Here is a 22,752-nt window from a genome sequence, read left to right on the forward strand (position 1 = left end):
GCCTAACACTTGACTTCCTCTGACAAAAGCTGCTTCAGAGACCATTTTTGATAACCCTCGGTTACCTCCTCCATACACCAAGTGTAATTTTCTCTCTGCTATACTTCGACCAAGATCGATGGCTGCCTCAACGAACTCTTTATGTTTGCCATAGGTAAATCCAGAAAGCACACAAATGTTCTTGAATTGTCTATTTGGAGTAGCTGCCATTATGATACTTCTCAAAAAATAATTTGTGAGTGCTTGTAAAAAAAAAATCACATTTAAGAGCCTTGGTGACAGTGGGTCATAGTTGTGTATGAGGTAACATGTCAGTGTCAAATAACGTGTAAAGCACGTGGCTCGCGAGTCAAAAAGGAAACAGTAAAAGGGAAAAAGCAAACAGTAATAAGGAAAAAGCAAACAGTAATAAAATTATTAAAGACAATAATGCACACAATAAAACAATAGTGAAATAAAATAACAGTAAAGTGAAAGGATATTTACAGATAGTTGCGACTGTGGCTCACATCTTCCTCTGGTTTTAAGTCTAGAAACGGCTTGAACGCCCTCTATGGGTCGAGGATAGGCTTCTTATCCAGTTTTGTTATAAACTGGCAAACAGGGTCGTTTATAGTTAGATTCTCAAGACTATATCGTGCATGCTCTTTCTGGAATAATGATCATAACTGGAGAATCGCTCCTTGCACATATCCACTGGGATGCGTTTCAAGAGACAAAATGATATCATCCAATGACTCCTTATTCAAGCCATCCCTAATGAATTGAATCTTATCTTCCCTGTTATCAGACATCATTCCTAAAGAACATGGGTTTTTATTGCAACTCATTCTGGCACACTTATGACAAACAACAGAAATTCTTCGAGCTCGTTGTTTTCTTGCATAATTTTCTTTACCACAACCAGGCATGTATGCAATAAATTTTGGAGGTAACTCACCTGCCGATCGTACTTTCGCCTCAATTAACCAACGAATATCAGCAGGTATGTTATTCCTCATGAGCAATCGCATGCGTTCGGACCGAGCTTTATAGATCGTAAGGAGGGCATTCTGAGGAAGTGAAGGGAATCGCTTGTAAAGCTTCGCTAGAATCTCCTTTCTGTCCATACTTTCGCCTCAGAATATCAGTTATTATGGGAAACTGAAGTAACCGACTTGATTATCACGGAGTACCGTTATCCGCCACTTCACCAAGGTAACAAACTAAAGCACACAAACAGAAAAACAAATTAAAACACATAAAGAAAATTAAAATCGTCCTCTTATTGAATTCACCTCAAGCTCCAACTGGATGTCGTAAACACTTCTCTCAATATCTCTGAGTTGGCTTTCTAGACCCTCAACATAGGATACTAACTCTGGTGGTTGACACGTTGAAGTGGTTTAAGAATGTTCAGGAGGAATGGTCTAAGTAAGGTACTCATGATTAAAAATGATAAGAGAAAACTTAATAGTTAAACAAACACACTTATGCAAAAATAATTTCAATTAGCAAAAGAATAATATAAAGAAAGAAAGAAAGAAAAAATCAAATCACTGAAAAGAAAAAAATCAATTCAAATTTGGTGGGTCACTCAAATTTATTTCGATGTCTTCTCCATGTGGTTGGTATTCTAGATATGGCTTTAATCTTTGAGCATTAACTTTAAACATGACGCCATTCTTTGGGTCCTTAATTTCAATTGCCCCATGTGGAAAAACAGTATGAACAATAAAGGGACCAGACCAATGAGAGCGTAACTTACCTGGGAATAGGTGCAAGCGAGAATTGAATAAAAGTACTTTCTGACTTGGAGTGAATGATTTTCTCATAATTTGCTTGTCATGAAAGACTTTCATCCATTGCTTGTAAATCTTGGCATTTTCGTATGCATCATTGCGAATTTCTTCAAGTTCTGCCAGTTGTAATCTTCTTTCTGAGCTGGCTTGCTGCATGTCAAAGTTGAATTTCTTGATGGCCCAATATGCACGATGCTCGAGTTCCACAAGTAGGTGGCAAGCTTTTCCATACACTAGCCTGTAGGGTGACATCCCAATCGGGGTCTTGAAAGCCGTTCTATATGCCCATAAGGCATTATCAAGTCCTAATGACCAATCTTTTCTGTCCGGCCTCACCGTCTTTTCTAATATGTGCTTTATTTCTCGATTGGAGATCTCAACTTGGCCACTGGTTTGTGGATGATACGGGGTCGCCACTTTGTGTGTGATTGAATACTTTGTCAAAAGAGCTTTGAATGCTTTGTTACAAAAGTGGGCACCACCATCACTGATTATTGCTCAAGGGAATCCAAAGCGTGAGACAATATTGCTTTTCAAAAATCCTATCACCACCTTGTGATCATTGGTTCTGCATGGAATTGCTTCTACCCATTTCGATACATAGTCAACAGCAACTAATATGTATTGATGGCCAAAAGAAGGGGGAAAGGGTCCCATGAAGTCGATACCCCATATATCAAAAATCTCAACCACTAAAATTGAATTTAGTGGCATCATGTTCCTTCGTGTAATGCTCCCCATTCGTTGACACCTATCATATGAAGAACAGAAAGTGTAAGCGTCTTGAAATATAGTTGGCTAATAGAAACCACATTGCAAAACTTTAGTAGCTGTTTTCTTAGCACTGAAATGGCCTCCACAAGCTTGTTCATGGCAGAATGAAAGGATATTCTGAATTTCACTTTTGGGACACATCGTCTAACAATTTGGTCTGCACAATACTTGAACAAATAAAGGTCATCCCAAAAGAAATTCTTTATTTCTGCAAAAAATTTAACCTTGTCTTGCTTGGTCCAATGCTCTAGAAGTTTACCTGTAACAAGATAATTAACTATATCAGCATACCAAGGTAATACTTCCACATTCATTAATTGTTCATTTGGAAATGACTCATTCAATGGTAATGATTCTGTAATTGTGTCAAAATGGAGACGAGAGAGGTGGTCCGCCACAACATTTTCTGTCCCTTTCTTATCTTTGAATTCCAAGTCAAATTCCTGCAAAAGTAACACCCAACGAATTAGTCTAGCTTTTGCATCTTTCTTTGTAAGAAGATATTTAAGAGCAGCATGATCTGTGAACACGATTATTTTACAACCAATGAGATAAGATCGAAATTTCTCCAATGCAAACACTACTGCTAGCATTTCTTTTTCAGTAGTTGAATAGTTCAACTATGCATCATTCAATGTCATACTAGCATAGTAAATAACGTGGGAAATTCGATCAACTCTTTGTCCTAATACTGCTCCTACTGCATAATCAGATGCATCACACATGAGCTCAAATGGTAAGCTCTAGTTCGGGGCCTGAATGATGGGTGATGATGTCAACAACTGCTTTAATTTTTTAAAAGCCACAAGACATGAATCATTAAAGATAAAAGGTACATCATTAGCAAGTAAATTGCATAAGGGTCTAGAAACTTTGCTAAAATCTTTAATGAAACGTTTATAGAAACCAGCATGCCCAAGGAAAGATCTTACTTCTCTGACTGTTTTGGGTGGAGGAAGATTAGAAATGAGATCCACCTTGGCTTTGTCAACCTCAATACCTTTGCTCGAAATGATGTGACCGAGAACAATACCTTGTTTTACCATAAAATGACATTTCTCCCAATTTAAAACCAAGTTCTTCTCAATACATCTCTGCAGAACTAATGTTAGATGATGTAAACATTGATCAAATGAATCACCAAAGACAGAAAAGTCATCCATAAAGACTTCAAGGAATCGTTCAACCATATCAGAAAAAATGCTCAACATGCATCGTTGAAATGTAGCAGGTGCATTACATAATCCAAATGGCATCCTCCTATATGCAAAAGTGCCAAAAGGGCAAGTGAAAGTAGTTTTCTCTTGATCTTTTGGTGCTATGGGAATCTGATTATATCTTGAGTAGCCATCTAGAAAGCAATAAAATTCATGGCCTGCTAATCTATCAAGCATTTGATCGATAAAGGGTAAAGGAAAATAATCTTTACGTGTGACAGAATTCAACTTTCTATAATCAATGCAAACACGCCATTCTGTAGTTACTCTAGTGGGTATCAATTCATTATCAGCATTGGTAACTACTGTGACTCCTGACTTTTTGGGGACAACTTGTACAGGACTGACCCATGAACTATCAGAAATTGGGTAAATGATACCTGCATCTAATAGCTTAAGGACTTCTGTTCTAACAACTTCTTTCATATTAGGATTTAACCGACGTTGCATTTCCCTAGTAGATTTAGCATTTTTATCAAGGTGAATGTAATGCATGCAATCTACTGGATTTATACCTTTTATGTCTGCTATGGTCCATCCTAATGCTCCTTTGTGCTCTTTTAAAACATCCAACAACTTACCTTTTTATTCGTCATTTAGGGATGATGAGATGATTACCGGTACAGTACTTTCTTCTCCCAAAAATGCATATTCCAAAGTGTTGGGTAATGGTTTGAGCTCAAGTTTCGGTGGTGATTCTGATGATGGGATGAGTTTCTTCTCTGATGGTGCTAGTTGCTTAACTCTTGACTTCTATTTATCAGTGTCCATAGATGGTGTTGAGTCAAGTAGGGCGTTGACCTCATCGACCGATCTGTCAATATCAAAATCCAAACCAAAGTGAGTTAAACATGTTTGTAAAGGATCATCACTAAGGTTTGAAACAAAAGTATCATCAACTAATGCTTCAATTAAATCCACATCAACAATTCCATCATCTGCACTGTGAGGTTGTTTGGCAATGTTGAAGATGTTCAGCTCCATAGTCATGTTGCCGAAGGACAACTGCATATTTCCGGTCCTGCATTGAATGTGAGCATCCACAGTTGCCAAGAAAGGTCGGCCTAGAATAATGGGGATGTGCTTCCTCGAGTCCTGTATTGGTTGAGTGTCAATTACAATGAAATCAACAGGAAAATAAAAATTGTCTACCTGGATAAGCACGTCCTCCACAATACCATGAGGTATTTTTGTGGACCGATCTGCAAGTTGTAACACCACTGGAGTTGGGTGTAATTCTCCAAGTCCAAGTTTCACAAACACTGAATAAGGTAACAGATTTACACTAGCTCCTAAATCCAACAAAGCATTCTCAATTGTGTGGTTCCCTATGCTACATGAGATAGTAGGGGAGCCCGGGTCTTTGCATTTTAAAGGAATTTTGTGTTGGAGTATAGAACTAATGTTTTCTGTTAAAAATGCCTTATTTTGAACATGCATATTTCTTTTTTTAGTACAAAGGTCTTTAAGAAACTTGGCATAAGATGGAACTTGCTTAATAGCATCAAGCAAAGGGATATTAACACTTACCTGTTTGAAGATTTCAAGAATCTCACCTGTGGATTTTCCCTTTTTTCCTTTAGCTAACCTTTGAGGAAATGGAGCTTTCGGAACGTATTCTCATGAGTTGTTTTCTTCTTTCTCCTCCGGTGATGAGTACTCAACATTCACAGGTACAATTTGATTTTCTTTTGTCACCAGCATCTCCACTTTGTTGTCGACTTCTTTTCCTTTTCGCAATGTCATGACTGCTTTGACTTCTCCATGCTGTTGTGGTGAACTGGTACTTGCTTCATGTACTTCTTTAGGATTAGGCACGGGTTGACTTGGAAACTTGCCTTTCTCAACAGTCATTGCCAAGGTCTGAACTGAAGAAGCAAGTTGTCCCACCATCTTCTCGAGGCTTGAAACTGATTGGGCTTGTGAGTTGAAGCCCGCTCTCAATTCATTTCGTAGTCCATCAATGGTGCGGTTCTGTTGCTCAATCGTGGAGTGAGTAACATTCCTGAAATTCTGGAATGCATCCTCCCATGGTCTAGGTTGAGAGTGGTTCTGGTTCTGATTGTATGGTCTGAATGGTGGCTGAGAGGCTTGAGGAATTTCAGAAATTTGTTGCATTGGTGGAGCTGGAGCTGCTGGTCCATTCTGTTGGAATCTTTGAGACCATGAAAAATTGGGGTGGTCTCTTCATCCAGGGTTATATGTGTTGGAGTATGGATTGTAATTTGATGGCTTTCTCATTACACCTATGGCATTGGCTTGATCAGAGTATGACTCAGGGTCATGTGGTTCTGTTGATTTAGCAGTCGATAACGATGCTATTTGTCGAGCAAGACCTTCAACCATCTCCTTGACTTCTTTGAATCCCGAAGTTGACTCGCGAATGTGAACCTCATTTACTCCCTTAATTCTTCTAGTATTCCTGAATGATCGACTCCGTTGTTGGGAATTATCCGCTTGTCGCTGGAAGAATTCCCAAATCTCTGATGCACTTTTTGACATTAGCTCTCCTCCACTTGTTGCCATTAGCCATTCTTGCACATTTGGTAGTGATCCCTCCAAAAAGTATTGGCATTGGTGCCATTTCTCGTACCCATGATGTGGACACTTCAAGAGTAGCCCATTGAATCGCTCCCATGTTTCGAAAAACTGCTCGTACTCTCTCTGAGTAAACTCCGAGATTTCCCTGCGAATAGCATTGGTTTTATGCACTGGGAAATATTTATTCAAAAATTTAGTTACCATTTGTTCCCATGATGAAATGCTATTGGCAGGCAATGTATTAAGCCATGAACGAGCTCTATCCTTTAAAGAAAATGGGAATAATCTGAGTTTAACATCATTGTCTGAAAAATTTTCATATTTAAAGTTTGACAAATGGCATGAAAATCATTCAGATGATTATATGGGTCCTCATTTTCTAGGTCATAAAATGTGGGGAGACAATTTAGCACACTAGATTTTAATTCAAAGCTCCTAGCAGCTACATTTGGGTATCTTATACATGATGCGCTCAAATTTGCTAAAGGACTGAAATAATCCTTAAATGGCCTCTCCTGTGGTTGCAAATCCATTTTATTTTTTACTTGTTTGTGTGTGCGAAGTGTTTTCTCAAGTTCAAGGTCTATAGGTTCAAGATTGGGTAATAATGACATTCGACCATGCATGCAAAACAAATAAAATAAAAAATAAAGATGGGAACAAAATAAATAAAAATAAAAAAGAGGGAGAAATTACGATACTAACCTTATTGGGCTATTACAAACTTTCTATAAAAATACACAAAAACAAATACGTGAAATAAATTAACTAAACATTAAATTAATAAAATAAACAAAAAAAATTACAAAGAAAAATAAATTAAAAATTAAATTACAGAATTTTAAAGAAGAGAAAAAGGAAAGAAATGCTAACCTTTAAATGTAAATTCACTTTTTTTTCTTTTTTTTAATAATAAAAAAAATACAAGAAAACAAATAAAAGAAATTATTCACAAAAATTAATTCTAAAAATTACTTACCTCCCTGGCAACGGCGCCAAAAACTTGTTGTGCAAATTTTAATATACTCGCAAGCGCACGAATCTATTGCAGTATAGATCAATGGTGACGAGTGTCGATCCCACGAGGAGGTGGATTTTAATTGTGTAGAATTAATTTTGTAAATGGGTGATTGGATTTGTGGTGGAAATGATTTGGAATATCCTAAAACTTAAATTAAAATGGCGAGAATAAATTCTAAAATTGGAATTGAAATTACGAGAATAAATTGAAGAGAATTCTATTAAAATGACGTACTTGGGTATCTGGATCCGTATCAACATGCATCATGGGCTAAATAATCCTTATTAATGCCAATTAAATCATGAGGGGGGAATCCACACCTCATGAACCACACTCTAATCAATATGGTGCTAAGGGCTTATCGTGCCAAATAATAATAACCTTGTACTAGAGGGCCGGTGAAACCAAGGCGGTACTAGACAAGATTAGTATTATTTGTCGACGAGAAGTCAAAACATCCACAAAAACTAGAGGGGAAGAGAAAATAAATTTACCAAATAAAACCCATGACACATGTTGAGACTTCACTTTCAACCCAAGCTTGAAAGAAAATTAGCTACTCATAATTGAACTAGGGGCAAAATGAGAATTTATTAAAATACGAAGAAACTACAAGATGGAGAAGGAATTACAAAAAATAGAGTCCAAAAATGGATTCAGAGATATCAAATTATGGGGGAGAGGCCCCCTTTTTATAGATACATCAAGTAAATCATGGCCATCGGATTAAAAACAGTTTGGACGCTCAAGATTGCGACACGTCATCAGTCAACAGTAACACGGTTTGACTCGGATGAACAGTAACACGGTTTGACTCGGATGAACAGTAACGCGGTTTGACTCGGATGAACAATAACGCGTTTGGTTGAAAATAATTCTGTGTGATGCATGTACCGTATGCGAGATTTTTCGTTCACTAATATGCTGCCACGTCACCATCAACAGTACATAAGAATTTTAGCCCAACAGGATCGTGACACCTCATCAGTCAATGCCACATCATCGGTCAATGCCACGTCATCGATCCGTCTATGTGAACAATGTAGTGAACAGTAACGTAGACAGTACCGTACACGTGAATAGTACCGTACATGTGAATAGTGCCATTTTTCCATTTATGTTCCTCCTAAGGTTTTCGACCGTTCTGAGTTCAAAAGTGATGTCCGTTTTGCCGTCTGATCTCTCCTTTATTGTGAAATGACTTTAATGCCCCTAAAATACATAAAATACTTAATTAAAATAAAACACATGTAATTAAATCACAAGAAGGTTAAATACATAAAAGTAAGGGTTGTTAGTAAGACTTGAAATGTAAAATGACGGTCTTCTCCTTTATAAGTATGCATTTTCTGACACTCAACATGTGTGTGTATGGAGGGCAAATCTTTGACTACCTCCAGCTTCAAGGACCTATACAATAACTCTTAAATCAAACGGAGAAAATAGTTAATTCAATCTGATTGAATATGATTGATATTTACCATATGATTATTACATAAAGATTGAGCCTTAAGTGTTTTACATTAAGTAATACTGCACATTTGTTCTACACATTTAGACAACTCAGAGTAAGAATTATGAAAATGACAACCAAATCCAAACTAGCTAGGTGCACTATTATTATTTATCTTTGCTCCATAAATATTAGAAAGATAGAGGAGCGGAAGAAAAAGAAAAAACTAATTTTGTAGTCACAAATCAATCTTATGCTCTGATTTTGAAGCAAATCTGCAAAATATTTGAGGATCCAACCATGAAGCATGTCCACTTCAATCTTTCGCTGCACTGCTAACCATTATGGGTCGTCTTCTATTGCTGGCTGTACGTCTAAGCAATGGGAACCTACTCCAATTTACACACTGTTAATTAATTATGTTATCAAATAATTTAGTTAATAATTGAACACTTATTTTTTATTTTATAGAAAAATTTACATACTGCTTCTTGTTGTCACTGTTATTATATTGTCTGATATCTTCCAAAACCCTATAATCTCCCCCCCACCAAAAAAAAAAGAAGAAAAAGAATAAGGCATATAATTAAACGGGTAACTTCGATAGAAAATAGTGTACAAAATTTTTAAGCTTAATTACCCCTCGCTGCTATGGGATCACGAAGGCCATTAGGTAAAATAATGTTGCTACCAAATCTCTTTAAAACCACTCTTATATCTTGCAAATTAAAAAGAAATAGAAATCAAACAACAATTGAGGTAAACTTTATAATTAAAAAAGAAAATGAGAAAAATTAAATTATTAAAAGAATTAATTTGGGGATTAATCAATACTTACATGACCTCCGTAATATGTTGTAATCTAATGTGGTCTCGGAACCACTCCATAAGACTTATTGCATGAATTCATATATTCTGTCAGATTAAATGAGTATGTTTGAAACATTGTGTCGTTTTTGCCAATTCCAATTGGTGAGACCATTTCATTGTATGTCTGGATTGAACTCCCCCTCCCTAAAAAAAATAATAAATAAATAAGATAAAGAAGAAAACTATTTTTAATCATTCATAAATATGTATTCTCATAAATAAAATTTAGAGATGTACATAAAATAAGTATTGTTAGACGAAAGACTCATTCATTGCGACATGTTGTTTATTTGACGGTCTCAATAGTACTATCCAATTGGTTTATTGGCTTATATTTGTGTGGTGTAGATCTATTTGAATAACATTGCAGAAATATGAGATAATATGGAAAATATTAGAAATAGTTAATAGCATTATTAAGATACTAAATATCAGCCAAAATAATAAAATAAATAAAAAGCTCAAAGAGTTCTTGTTGTAAATCATGACTCGAATAGGAAAATAAACAAGACTAATCATATCTTTGTGTAAATTTAATTTGTATAAAAAAAACGTGTAGGTGTAATATTATAAATAAACTCATAGAGAAAAGAATGTGTAAACTCCTGTGATTTGACAAAATAATCAAAATAATCTGTTTATTTTTTAAAATAGTTACAAAGCTCCTTTTGTAACATACAAACTATGGAAATTCATGGGCTACTTAACATCCATTTTAATTTTTTTTTATTTACACAAAAACATCATAGACGAAAGAAGATAAAAAATTTCATTGCACCCAATTTTTTTGCATGCGATCAATAAGGAAAAGAGGCAGAAAGTGTTGGAAATATAGCACAAGTGGCTATTTGAGGCGTGATTTTGAGTGAGACCTATGTGGTGTAAGTGAAAAGTTAAAATTGTTTCAAATATTTCTCTGTAAATACTTCAAAATGGTTTTATCTATATGATCAAAATGATCCTTGGATAAATGAGAAATGGTAACTGAAAGTAAATTCATGGAATTGGAAAATTAAAGGAAGATACATTTGTCCCACATGAAAAAGGTAGTGAAGGCATGAAAGGCTTGTATATAATTATTTATAGTATGAGTAAAATATAAACCAAAATGCTCTCTCTTCCGTGCTCCTTCCTGAGTATACGAAAGTTGGCCCAAATCGATCGTGGTAGGCCTGCCTTAGTCTTGCACATTTGAAGTTCATCGTGAAACGATCCCATAGTTGTCGTTCAAACCTCTGGGCACTTAAAAAAAGGTTTTCTTTTTATTTTTTTTATATTTTTTAAATTTAATAAATGCCATATTATTTAATATTTAATTTTAAGGCATCTTTTTAAGTTGAGGGCAGGGAACCACTCCGATACGTAACTTCGTGACCTGCTAATCTAATCACCTTGACTTTGAAGACTTCTTCCCCTAGTCAGCAATGATTTGGAACTTACGTCTTGACATATGCTGTGGAAAAAAAAGAGTGAAGCAGACTTATTAAGTCGAGATGTTTCTTCAGTCTAGATATTTTCGTTTATACGTGTACACATATTCAATGTCTAACCTTATTTTGAAAAAAGACTAATGTCCTATTTGGGATTACGGTTGAAATACTATAAATAGTTTATTTTATAAGTTTTGATAAAAATAATGTTTGGTAAATTTGTTAAAAGTTAATTTATATTTTCTCTATTTTGACAATAGCTTTTAAAACAAGTATGAGATTATTTTTAGAAGCAACTTATTAAATAAAATGCATTTTTTTAAAGTTTCTATTATAACTAAGAAAAGAATAATTGTATCTTACCTTTTTTTTTTTTATAAATCCTAATATATAAATAAAAGACAATTTAAACTTATAATTATTTTAGTGATTATATAATAAAATAGTTCTTTCGTAATTGAATTTACCAAACACTGAGCGAGCTACTTTTATAATGATTAGCTTATTTTATCCGCATAACAGAAGTAGTTTATTCAATAGCCACCGGAATCTCAAACTGATTCTAAGTCATGTTTGGAATTGCATGACATTGTCAAATAATTAACAAAAGAAGCTATTATGTAGAAGCATAGGAACAGGTTGAGAATGAGAGATACATGTACATGGAGAGCAAATTCTTTTACTCTCACCGGCTTCAACGACCTATACAATAACTCCTAAATCAAAGGGAGAAAATGGTTAATTCAATGTGATTGTACATGAATTGATATTCACCATATGATTATTACATAAAGATTGAGCCCTTTATATGTGCTTTACATTAAGTAATACTGCACACTTGTTCTACACATTTAGACAACCCAGATTAAGAATAATGAAAATGAACTCTTAAACTAGCTAGGTGCTCTATTATTTATCTTTGCTCCATAAATATTAGAAAGATAGAGGAGAGGAAGAAAAAGAAAAACAACAACATACACTCTAAATAATCCTTCAATTCTGAAACATCCTTCAGAGGCTTGTAATCAAATAAACAACAACAACATAGAATTAAGTGCCACAAGGTTAGTAACATTATAAAAGATCTTTCAACATGCCGTCTAAAAAATGTTGTTATATTTAGTTAGATTACAATAAACTTTATAAGTATGAAGCTATTGATATTATCAAATGCAAACGTACAAATTTGGCCTTATTTGATAATTAGAGTTGTGCGTGGTTTTGTAGTTCAAATTTAGATTCTGTAAAATACGAACCTCTGGAGGGCTGAATCTAAGCACCAGTATACTATATATATGGTAATGCAAAGGCCGTGTATAAGCCCAAATCCAGATTTTTACTTTGTATATTACACGTTAATCGAAATGTATATATACTCTGAGGATGACAGATAATTAATTAGACATAGTACATTCGATAATGATGCTACAATAACATTGCATTAATTGTAATTAAGGGAAAATCGGATGGATATATATAAGCAATTATGTAAAGTAATATGATTAATTTCTTGCAGGTTTTGAACTTTTTAGAGAGAAAAGCAAGTCCATTTTTTCTAGCAGCGGTTTTATCCATTTCAACCCAGGACTGTTTGATGGTCATGTAGCAGCCCTCGCTGGCTTCCTGCATCATTAATTTTCAAAATTCAATGGTTAAATTTTAACAAGAAAACATAATCATACATATATAGAATTTTAATTAATTAATTTTTTTTCTTACCCTACAGTCATTGGTGACAAGATCATAATATGCGTTTGATGGTGTGATATTATCAAAGTAGAGAATTGGGGCGGGCGAGGCAACTGCTCCCAAAGACTGTGAGGATACTTCAAGCGAAACCATGCTGCAAGCACTGGTGATAACAAACCCACAATTGAGTAACTCTCAAAACCATATCACATCCCAGATTTGATAAAATAGGACTAATTGAGATGGTTATTTTTAAAAAAGTAATTATCTTAAATATATTTAGTATTTCTTAATTTTACGATCGCTGAAAGTATTCATTAATTGGAATGCAAAATAAATTTGTATCAAAATAATATTGGCGTAATCAATATTTTGGTCAAACGAGATCAAAATGAATAAAATGGCGCAACAAATGACACGACATTAATCAAAAGATGTAAGTAAGTTAATAATATTAAAATTTACTTCCTCGATAAGATGCTCCAACGACGATAATGGGTGACATTTCGGCCGATAAATTTTCCTTGATGTGTAAGAGAATCTTTGCATAATCTACCAAAGCTTGACCAGAGTTTAAATATCCACGAAGAGTTGCATTGTTTAGGGCATCTTTGCTTGATACAAAAGGTACTGATTTTCCATAGAACCGATACTGCATGAAAAATTGAATTAAAAAAAATCCATCACAACTTTTCAGTTCATATTATAGAATATTCTGATTAAGATTTGTCTTTATTATTATTATTTCGTATGCGAACTCTATTTTAATTATTATCAAGCTAGCCTGATAACAAATTCTTTACTTACCTCTATGTAAACTTATAAGGCTTTAAATCGATGAGCATTATCAGCAAGCCATCCAATGCCACCAAGGTCATCATATCAAGACTACTCTCTTCACCAAGATATGCCAATATCGGCGCCGCCATGGCTCTGCCACCACCCCAATGCTTGAAGTTCAACGCATATCTATGAGGAAAAGTTAAATAACTTTGTGGATTATAGTTAAAGTGATCAAGTGTTTGATCATAATAGTAAGTTTCGAGATCATAATAGTAACTTTGTGGATTTTTTTGCTAGGGTTTTGAAAAATAGTCCTTCCACGAACAGCACCAAGCTTTGGGATGTTCTTTAATGGTGAAGTGGAAGCAAAAGCAAAATTTGTGACGAGAAGAAGAAAAAGGCATGGAGCGACCGACCTTTCATGGCAAAGTTGTAAATCCTTAATTAGCAGGATGATTATGTAAATACAGAAGAAATAGAGTTAAGATTAGATTATAAATTCAGCTTCAAAATCGACGTGTTTGTTAATATATCCTGGATTTGTTGTTATCGTATAATATAATTAATGTTGCTTTTAGTTTTATATTAGTATGGATCTTCAGTTTTCATAAAATTATAGTGTGTCTAATGTTGTGCAAATTTTATTGAACTCACAAGTGTACGAATCTATTGTAGAATAGATTAATGGTGACGAGTATCGATCCCACGAGGAGGTTGATTCTAATTGTGTGTAGAATTAATTTTTCTAAATGGATGTTTGGATTTGTGGTGAAAGTGACTTAGATTATCTTAAAATTGGAATTGAAATGGCGAGAATAAATTGAAGAGAAATCTATTGAAATGAAACACTTGGGTATCTGGATCCGTATCAACATGCACCATGGGCTAAATATTCCTTATTAATGTCAATTAAATCATGAGGGGGGAATCCACACCTCATGAACCACACTATAATCAATATGGTGCTAAGGGCTTATCGTGCCAAATAATAATAACCTTGTACTAGTGAGTCGGTGAAACCAAGACGGTATCTAGACAAGATTATTATTATTTGTCGACGAGAAATCAAAACATCTACAAAAACTAGAGGGGAAGAGAAAATAAATTTACCAAATAGAGCCCATGACACATGTTGAGACTTCACCTTCAACCCAAGCTTGAAAGAAAATTAGCTACTCACAATTGAACTAGGGGTAAAATGAGAATTTATTAAAATACATAGAAAATACAAGATGGAGAATAAATTACAGAAAATGGAGCCCAAAATTGGATTCAGAGATATCAAATTAGGGGGGGAGAGCTCCCTTTTTATAGATACATTGAGTAAATCATGGCCATCGAATCAAAAACATTTCGAACACTCAGGATTGCGCCACGTCATTAGTCAACAGTACGCGGTTTGAACAGTAACACGGTTTGGTTGAAAATAATCCTGTGTAATGCATATACTGTACGCGAGATTTTTGGTCCACTGATATGTTGCCACGTCATCGATCAACAATACATAAGAATTTTAGTCCAATAGGATCGTGACACCTCATCAGTCAATGCCACATCATCGGTCAATGCCACGTCATCGGTCAATGCCACGTCATCGTTCCGTCTATGTGAATAGTGTCATGAACAGTAACGTAGACAATACCGTACATGTGAGTAGGACCGTACATGTGAACAATGACATTTTTCCTTTTATGCTCCTCCTAAAGTTTTCGACTGTCCTAAGTTCAAAAGTGATGTCCGTTTTGCCGTATGATTTCTCGTTCATTGTGAAATGACTATGATGCCCCTAAAATACATAAAATACTTAATTAAAATAAAACACACGTAATTAAATCACAAGAAGTTTAAATACATAAAAGTAAGGGTGTTAGTAAGACTTGAAATGTAAAATGATGATTTTCTCCTACATAAATATACATTTTCTAACACTCAACATCTAATATATAGTTAACAGTTTCGTAATTAATAAAATTTTTTATTATTTCTTTCCTAGTAATTAATTATCTTGTGCTGGAAAGAATATCACTAACCACAACTTCTGCAGAAGCTTCCTCACCTTCGGATGACATCAGCGGTGGGTCCAGGATGTTTGATCGGATCGGCGAAATTAAAAATTTATTGTATATGTTTGCGTGAATATTTACAAAGGAGTGAAAAAACTAATATATTAAATAACGCGACATCAACAACGTCGTTCTGAATGAAATTTTTATATATAATTTGTAAAATAAACTAATAATTAGAATGACAATTTAGCCTTTTTAACTTGTAGAGACACAACCTTAAATTCCTTAATATGCTGGTTAATTCAGATCATTGAGATGGAGACAATTAGACAAACCTTATTTTATCAGAGTGAACTGCGAAAGTACAAGCTTTACAAAAGAGATTAATGTCGTAGTGTGAATAGAATTAAAAAATACTAAGGCAGACAATTCGTCGAACACATAATATTTGCTACATTGCTACTACCTAATAATTTCACAACCAATTAACAGTCTCCTTTATTGGAAAAATCACATTAATCAACCAAATACATTTCTTGGTTTCTAAGCTCCAAAATTGAAATTTCATGAAAAGGTTTCTGCATTGGTGTCTTATTGCGAGCGATAAATTCGTTGGACACGAGTTGCATTGTAGGTCGAGACTTTGGTTGAGAACGCAAGCATGAAAATACTACTGTTGAAACAAGAATGATATCCTGCCTAATCATTTGGTCCCCCGGAGGCGGGAGGCGTGGGTCCAACAAATCAATCAGCTTTATATTTTTATCCAATGATGACGATGACGATGAGAGGAGCGCTTCTGGATGCCTTCCCACTAGTACTTCTAGTGCCACCACTCCAAAGCTATAAACATCACATTTCTCTGTCACAATCATGGTGTAGGCAAGTTCTATAGGAAAACAAAGGCCTTCATTAGTAACGTTTCCATAAATAATAACAAGAACAATTTGTTCATGTTTTTTAGCTTCCGCAGCAAGTTATGACAAAGAAACTTATGTTTTAACTTATGTTCATTGTGTGTGTGTTTTAAAAGGAAAAGGGGTAGGCAAAGTTTAAATTTATTTTTAGCCCCTTAGCTTTTTCAAAATTCGAACCAAGTAGCGACATAAATAAAGCTGCTTAAAAGCTACTTGGCAGAGTATATATAAAAATTAATTAAGAGGATAATTAAAGAAGCATAAGAGGAATAGCTAGAGGATGACCTGGAGCAATATATCCAAAAGTGCCAGCTAAAAGAGTTCGATTGGATGAGTCAAAATTTAACAATCTAGCAATGCCAAAGTCCGCAACAAATGCTTCTAATTCTGAGTTAAGTAGAATGTTGTTGCTTGATATGTCCCGGTGAACAATTGGTGGTGTGCAGTGATGATGTAAGTATGACAAAGCGTGAGCCATACCCTTCACAATGTTCACCCTTTTAGTCCAATCCAACCCAATAGCTTCCTCATCTGTGCGTAGAACACAGAACAAGCTTCCCATTTCCATGTACTCATAGATTAAGAACATGCATGTCTTGTGCAAACAAAAGCCGTAAAGCTTTACGATATTTCGATGCCGTATTTGGGACAGTAGACGAGCCTCATTCCGAAAACTCTCGAGGGAAGCTAACTCCTCAGTTTCTGAACGGTGAAGCTTCTTCAAAGCAACCACTTTTCCACTGGGCAGCCGTGCTCTGTAAACGCTGCCGTAGCCTCCGGTTCCAATGCAGTATTTGATATCGAAATCCTCAGTGGCTTCAATCATGTCTTGAAATGTAATTCTACCATCGTAATTCCAAATTGCAAACTCATCAGCGCACTTGGTAATTTCTCCTGTCCCAGTTGGTTCAACTTCCTTATCCCTTCGTCTACGGATAATCAAGATTCCAAATATCAAGGCAAGGAATGCGACCATAGCAAGAATAATTGCAACCAAGAGAGTGGCAATCATTTTGTGATGTGGCGGTGGCGCATTTGCCAAAGTAGTTGGGATTTCTCCTCCGAATTTATTACCTGACACATCTAAGTGTGGCACTTTTCTGACAAATACAGGGATTCCACCGGAAAGGTTATTCATGGAAAGGTCCACGGTGTGTATGCCCGGAATTGCTCCAAGTTGGTAAGGTATTTTACCATTGATGGAGTTACAGCTTAGATCAAGATAATATAGTTCTTGAAGTTTGCCAATCTGTGACGGAATGCTTCCGCTTAACAAGTTGTTTCCCAATATTAATGTCGTCAGCTTTGAGCAATTCATGAGTTCTGGAGGAATTGGGCCATCAAGTTTGTTGTCAGACAAGTCTAAAAATGTCAACCTGTTTAAATGACCAAGTGTTAAAGGAATAGATCCAGTTAGATTGTTATATTCCAGGGACAGAGATTTCAAGTTGACTAAACTAGCTATGGTCGAAGGAATTGGACCTTCAAGTTTGTTGTTGGGCAGGTCAAGAACTTGAAGAAAGTTCAAATGACCCACAGACGAAGGGATTGGACCAACAAGTTTGTTTTCAGACAAGTCTAAATATGTCAACCTGTCTAAATGACCAAGTGTTGAAGGAATAGGTCCAGTTAGATTGTTATCCTGCAGGGACAGATATGTCAAGTTGACTAAACTAGCTATGGTCGAAGGAATCGGACCTTCAAGTTTGTTGTTGGACAGGTCAAGAACTTGAAGAAAGTTCAAATGACCCACAGACGAAGGGATTGGGCCAACAAGTTTGTTTTCGGACAAGTCTAAATCTGTCAACCTGTTTAAATGACCAAGTGTTAAAGGAATAGGTCCAATTAGATTGTTATAATGCAGGGACAGAGATGTCAAGCTGACTAAACTAGCTATGGTCGAAGGAATTGGACCTTCAAGTTTGTTGTCGGACAGGCCAAGAACTTGAAGAAAGTTCAAATTCCCGATTTCTAATGGGATGGAACCATTGATTCGGTTTGAGTGCATATTCAAAGTAGTTAGCTGAGTCAAAGGACCTACAGACGAAGGGATTGGACCAACAAGTTTGTTTTGGGACAAGTCTAAAATTCTCAACCTCTTTAAATGGCCAATTGTTGAAGGAATTGAACCTCCAATTTCATTTCTGGACAGGTCAAGAACTTGAAGAACCTTCAAATTCTCGATTTCTAATGGGATGGAACCATTAATTTGGTTTGAGGCAATAGCCAAAGTAGTTAGCTGGGTTAGATGACCTAGAGTGGAGGGGACATTACCAACAAGGGAGTTAGAAGACAAGTTCAAAATTTTCAATTTGCTTAGACGACCAAGAGTTGGAGGGATATGTCCCGTAAGGTGATTATTAGATAGATCCAGGTGGACGAGATTCCTCAATCTCCCCATCTCTGAAGGGATAATTCCTGTTGTGCATGTGATTTATGAAAAACGAGATCAGTATTCACTATCCTCATAGCAACAAAAAAAAATGCAAAATTTATATGGAGAGAGAGTCATACTCAAGTGCGGACGGCACACACTTCTTCAGCGTTGTAAAAGCAAACGCCCGCACTAAGCATGAGCACGATTTTATAAAAAATATAATATGTTACAGTGAAGTTTGGCAGCTTACCGGTAAGATTGTTGGAGGTCAGTTCAAGAGTTCGGATTGTTGAAAGAACAGTAATTTCAGATGGAATGCTCCCAGAGAGAAGATAATTTGAACGAATTTTGAAACTTCTGAGGTTGGGAAAGCAAGAGAATTTGAAACGACCAAGCTCTCCTGTGATGTTATCATTTTCATACCAGAGTAAGCTGACCCCGATTACGCTTACCGCTGAATTGCAACTGATGCCAGTCCACTTACAATGATCGGACGTGTAGTTGCCCGTCGTCGCCCAATTGTTGACCCACCAGCCGGTAGCAAGTAAAGCTTCCCTTTCTAACAGTATGGGTGACGACAACAATCCTGCAGCTGATGTCGTTACAGATATTGTCGTATCACTTATAGCACCAACATTTATTAAAATTATAATGACCACCAGTCTCGAAACAGAGGACGCTGATGCCATGTTTATGGTGGTTTTCTGTTGATTGAGCTACATTTGATTCTCAGCAAAGCGTTTATATAAGAATCAATTGTTTTGCAAGCTCCCAGTGTTAACTTCCAATACGCGTTTTCAAATAGTGTGAGTCAATGTCTTCTCTGGATGGATTCAATCATGGAGATATAACCTTATCGGCTTGTATTTGTGAGGTGTAGATCTATTTGAACAACTTTGCAGAAACATGAGATAATATGGACAATAGTAGAAATAATTAATAGCATTATTAGTAGTATAAGATATTAAGTATTACCCAAAATAAGAAAAGGAAAAAAGTTCAAAGAAAAGAATTGTTATAAATAATGGCTCAAATAGGAAAATAAACAAGACTAATCATATCTTTTGTAACATACATACCATAGCTCATGGGCTAACTAACATTTTTTTTTTTTAACCCTAAACATCATAAATGAAAGAAGATGAAATTTTAATTACCGCTCAATTTTTCTGCACGCAACCAAATTTAAAAAAAAAGAAAAAAGAAAGTGTTAGAAAAATAATGCGCAAGTAGCTACTTGAGGCATGATTTTGAATGAGACCTTTTTGGTATAAGTGAAAATTCAGAAATTGTTTCGCATATTCCTCTATGAGTACTTCGGAATGTTATCTATACAATCAAAATGATCCTCAAGTGAATGAGAAATTGTTACTCAAAGTGCACTCATGAATTTGAAAAATTAAAGGAAAATACATTTGTCCCACATTGGAAAGATTTATACATAATTACTAGATGAACGGTAAGCTACTATTAGCAAAGGGGCGTTCCTTGTGCACAGTCACGGGAGTGCAAAATTTAACCACCCCAATTAGCTTAACCAGTGTTCATATTGGGGGTGTTTACCCGACCCTTAGTTGGGGTTAGCTAATGTGGCAACTTAGTTTGCCTTTTTTTTTTTTTTGCTCTTTGTAATAATAATAATAACAAATTAATATAATTTTTTAATTTAATATTATATTACATAATATTAAATTATGTTTTAATTTTTATTATTTTAAATATATAACTAAACAATGTATTATTTAATTGTATTATTTTAATTAATATATAAAATTATATTAATTAATCTTTAATAAGTTAATATAATTAGTAATAAATACTTAAATAATATAATATTACATTATTAATTATAGTACAATAATTAATTTAGCTATTTTTAAATAATTTAATATAACTAACAATAAATATTTAAATTTGAATAAATTTGAATAATATTAATTGAAAATTAATAATATAAATAATTACTGGATTATTTAGCTCAATTTATTTTCTTAGTGAATATGTCATAACAATTGTATCACTTTATTATTCTATAATTATCTTGTAATATGTATAAATTTTTATTCTATCATCCTCAAATGATTTTTGAATTAATCTTGAAGATTTTAACTATTTATTTATGTTGTTAAATTATTTAGTGATTATTTGATTAAATTATTTACTTCGATCTTTATTTCACAAGTTATATATTTAGAAAATACTGAAAAATACACATCCAAAAATTTAAGACTATAAGCCTCGGAAAAATTATGACATTTCAATATATATTTTTAATAAAAATGTTAAATTTCTAAATTTCTAAAATTTAATAATTTTATATTTATTATTTTTAAGTACTAATAAATATTATTTTCTAAATATATAATTTAAATTAATCACAAAAAAATTAATACAGTACAGTGTAACGCTAAACATTATACAACATTATTATAATACAATGCTAATGCAATACAACATAATACAATACACCTACAATAAAATAATGCAATACAACATAAAATAGAATACAGTGTGTCAAATGCACCATTGTATTATTGTTTCGTTCTCATGGTATAATTGCCGTCCATACCTGTGCAAAACATTAAGAGTTAAAAATATATATTTTTATGATTAATTTTAGATTTTTTTAAACTTTAATAATGCCATATTATTTAATATTACAATTGCCGTTCGAACATGTGCAAAACATGAAGACTAATATATATATATATATATATATACACACCATATTATTTAATATTTAATTTTTAAGGCAACTTTTACTTTTAAAAAAAAAATTTAAGGCAACTTTTTTAGTTGAGGGCAGGGAACCCCTACGATACGTAATTCCATAACACGCTTATCTAATCACCTTGACTATAAGACTTCTCCTAGTCAGCAATTATTTGGAAAAAAACGTCTTGACATGTGCTGTGGAAATTAAAGAATGAGGTGGACTTACGAAGTCAAGGGGTTTTTCTAGTCTACAGATTTTAATTTATATGTGTAGAAAATTAGAAATATTCAGTGTCTAATCTGATTCTACATAAAGACTAATGCCCCAAGATTGTGATTGAAATACCACAAGCAGTTTATTTCATAAGTTTAGGTAAAAATGAGGTTTGATGGCTTTGTTAAAAGTTGCTTCTTTCGTAATTTTCTCATTTTGACTGCAACTTCAAAAAATAGGCAGGAGATTATTTTGATAAGCAACTTATTAAATAAGTTGCTAGATCTTTTTAAATGTTCCTATAATAATCTTAATATTTTAAGAAAAGAATAATTATATCTTTCTTTTCTATAAGCTCTAATATATAAATAAAACACAGTTTAAACTTATGTCTATTTTAGTGATTAAATAATACAATACATTCATAATCAAATTTACCAAACACAAGCAAGATACTTTTTTAATCATCAACTTATTTCATCCTCACAACAAAAATAACTTATTTTATCAGCCACCGCCATCCTAAACTTGATGCTAAGTCACATTTGGGATTGCATTTGATTGTCAAATAATTAAGAGAAATAGCCATTATGGAGAAGAATAGGGAGAGGTTCGCCTAAAGCAATATACCCGTAAGCTTGGCTACTAATAAACGGAGCATATAAGCATAAACACCTAACTTTTGAGGCATATAAGGGATCTAAAAGTGCGGGAAACGTTCGGAAAAACTTTAAAACCACAGGGTTTTAAAGGCTTAAACTGCATGGTTTATGTGTTTTCCTAGATATTCCTACACTTTAAAATTCAAGATTAAAACATTTCCATATGTGTGTGTGTGTGTGTGTGTGTGGAGGGCAAATCTTTGACTCTCTCCAGCTTCAAGTACCTATACGGTAACTCTTAAATCAAAAGGGAGAAAATGGTTAACCCAATCTGATTGTATATGAATTGATATTCACCATAT

General features: G+C 34.3%; 2 protein-coding genes and 1 pseudogene across 12 annotated transcripts in view; 1 reads left to right on the forward strand and 2 right to left on the reverse strand.

Annotated features, from left to right (window-relative positions):
• LOC102631492 (uncharacterized) overlaps positions 1-22,752 on the forward strand; it is a 167,683-nt gene that overhangs the window by 78,626 nt on the left and 66,305 nt on the right. The gene's annotated exons all lie outside the window — the stretch shown is intronic.
• Positions 1-22,752, reverse strand: part of LOC102611904 (probable leucine-rich repeat receptor-like protein kinase At1g35710) — a 147,257-nt gene that overhangs the window by 63,436 nt on the left and 61,069 nt on the right. For 2 of the 8 annotated variants that reach the window (XM_052439379.1, XM_052439385.1), the window contains 2 exons: positions 16,768-18,652; positions 16,039-16,454 (listed from right to left, as the gene is read on the reverse strand). In XM_052439379.1, the coding sequence (XP_052295339.1) occupies positions 16,081-16,454; positions 16,768-18,652 (2,259 nt within the window). In that variant the 3' untranslated portion in view covers positions 16,039-16,080. The other 6 variants (XM_052439386.1, XM_052439384.1, XM_052439390.1 and 3 more) reach the window with 6 other exon arrangements.
• Positions 11,903-15,628, reverse strand: LOC107177852 (uncharacterized; annotated as a pseudogene).

The sequence above is a fragment of the Citrus sinensis genome, chromosome 4 (genome assembly GCF_022201045.2).
Source record: "Citrus sinensis cultivar Valencia sweet orange chromosome 4, DVS_A1.0, whole genome shotgun sequence".
In the NCBI taxonomy this organism is placed as follows: Eukaryota; Viridiplantae; Streptophyta; class Magnoliopsida; order Sapindales; family Rutaceae; genus Citrus; species Citrus sinensis.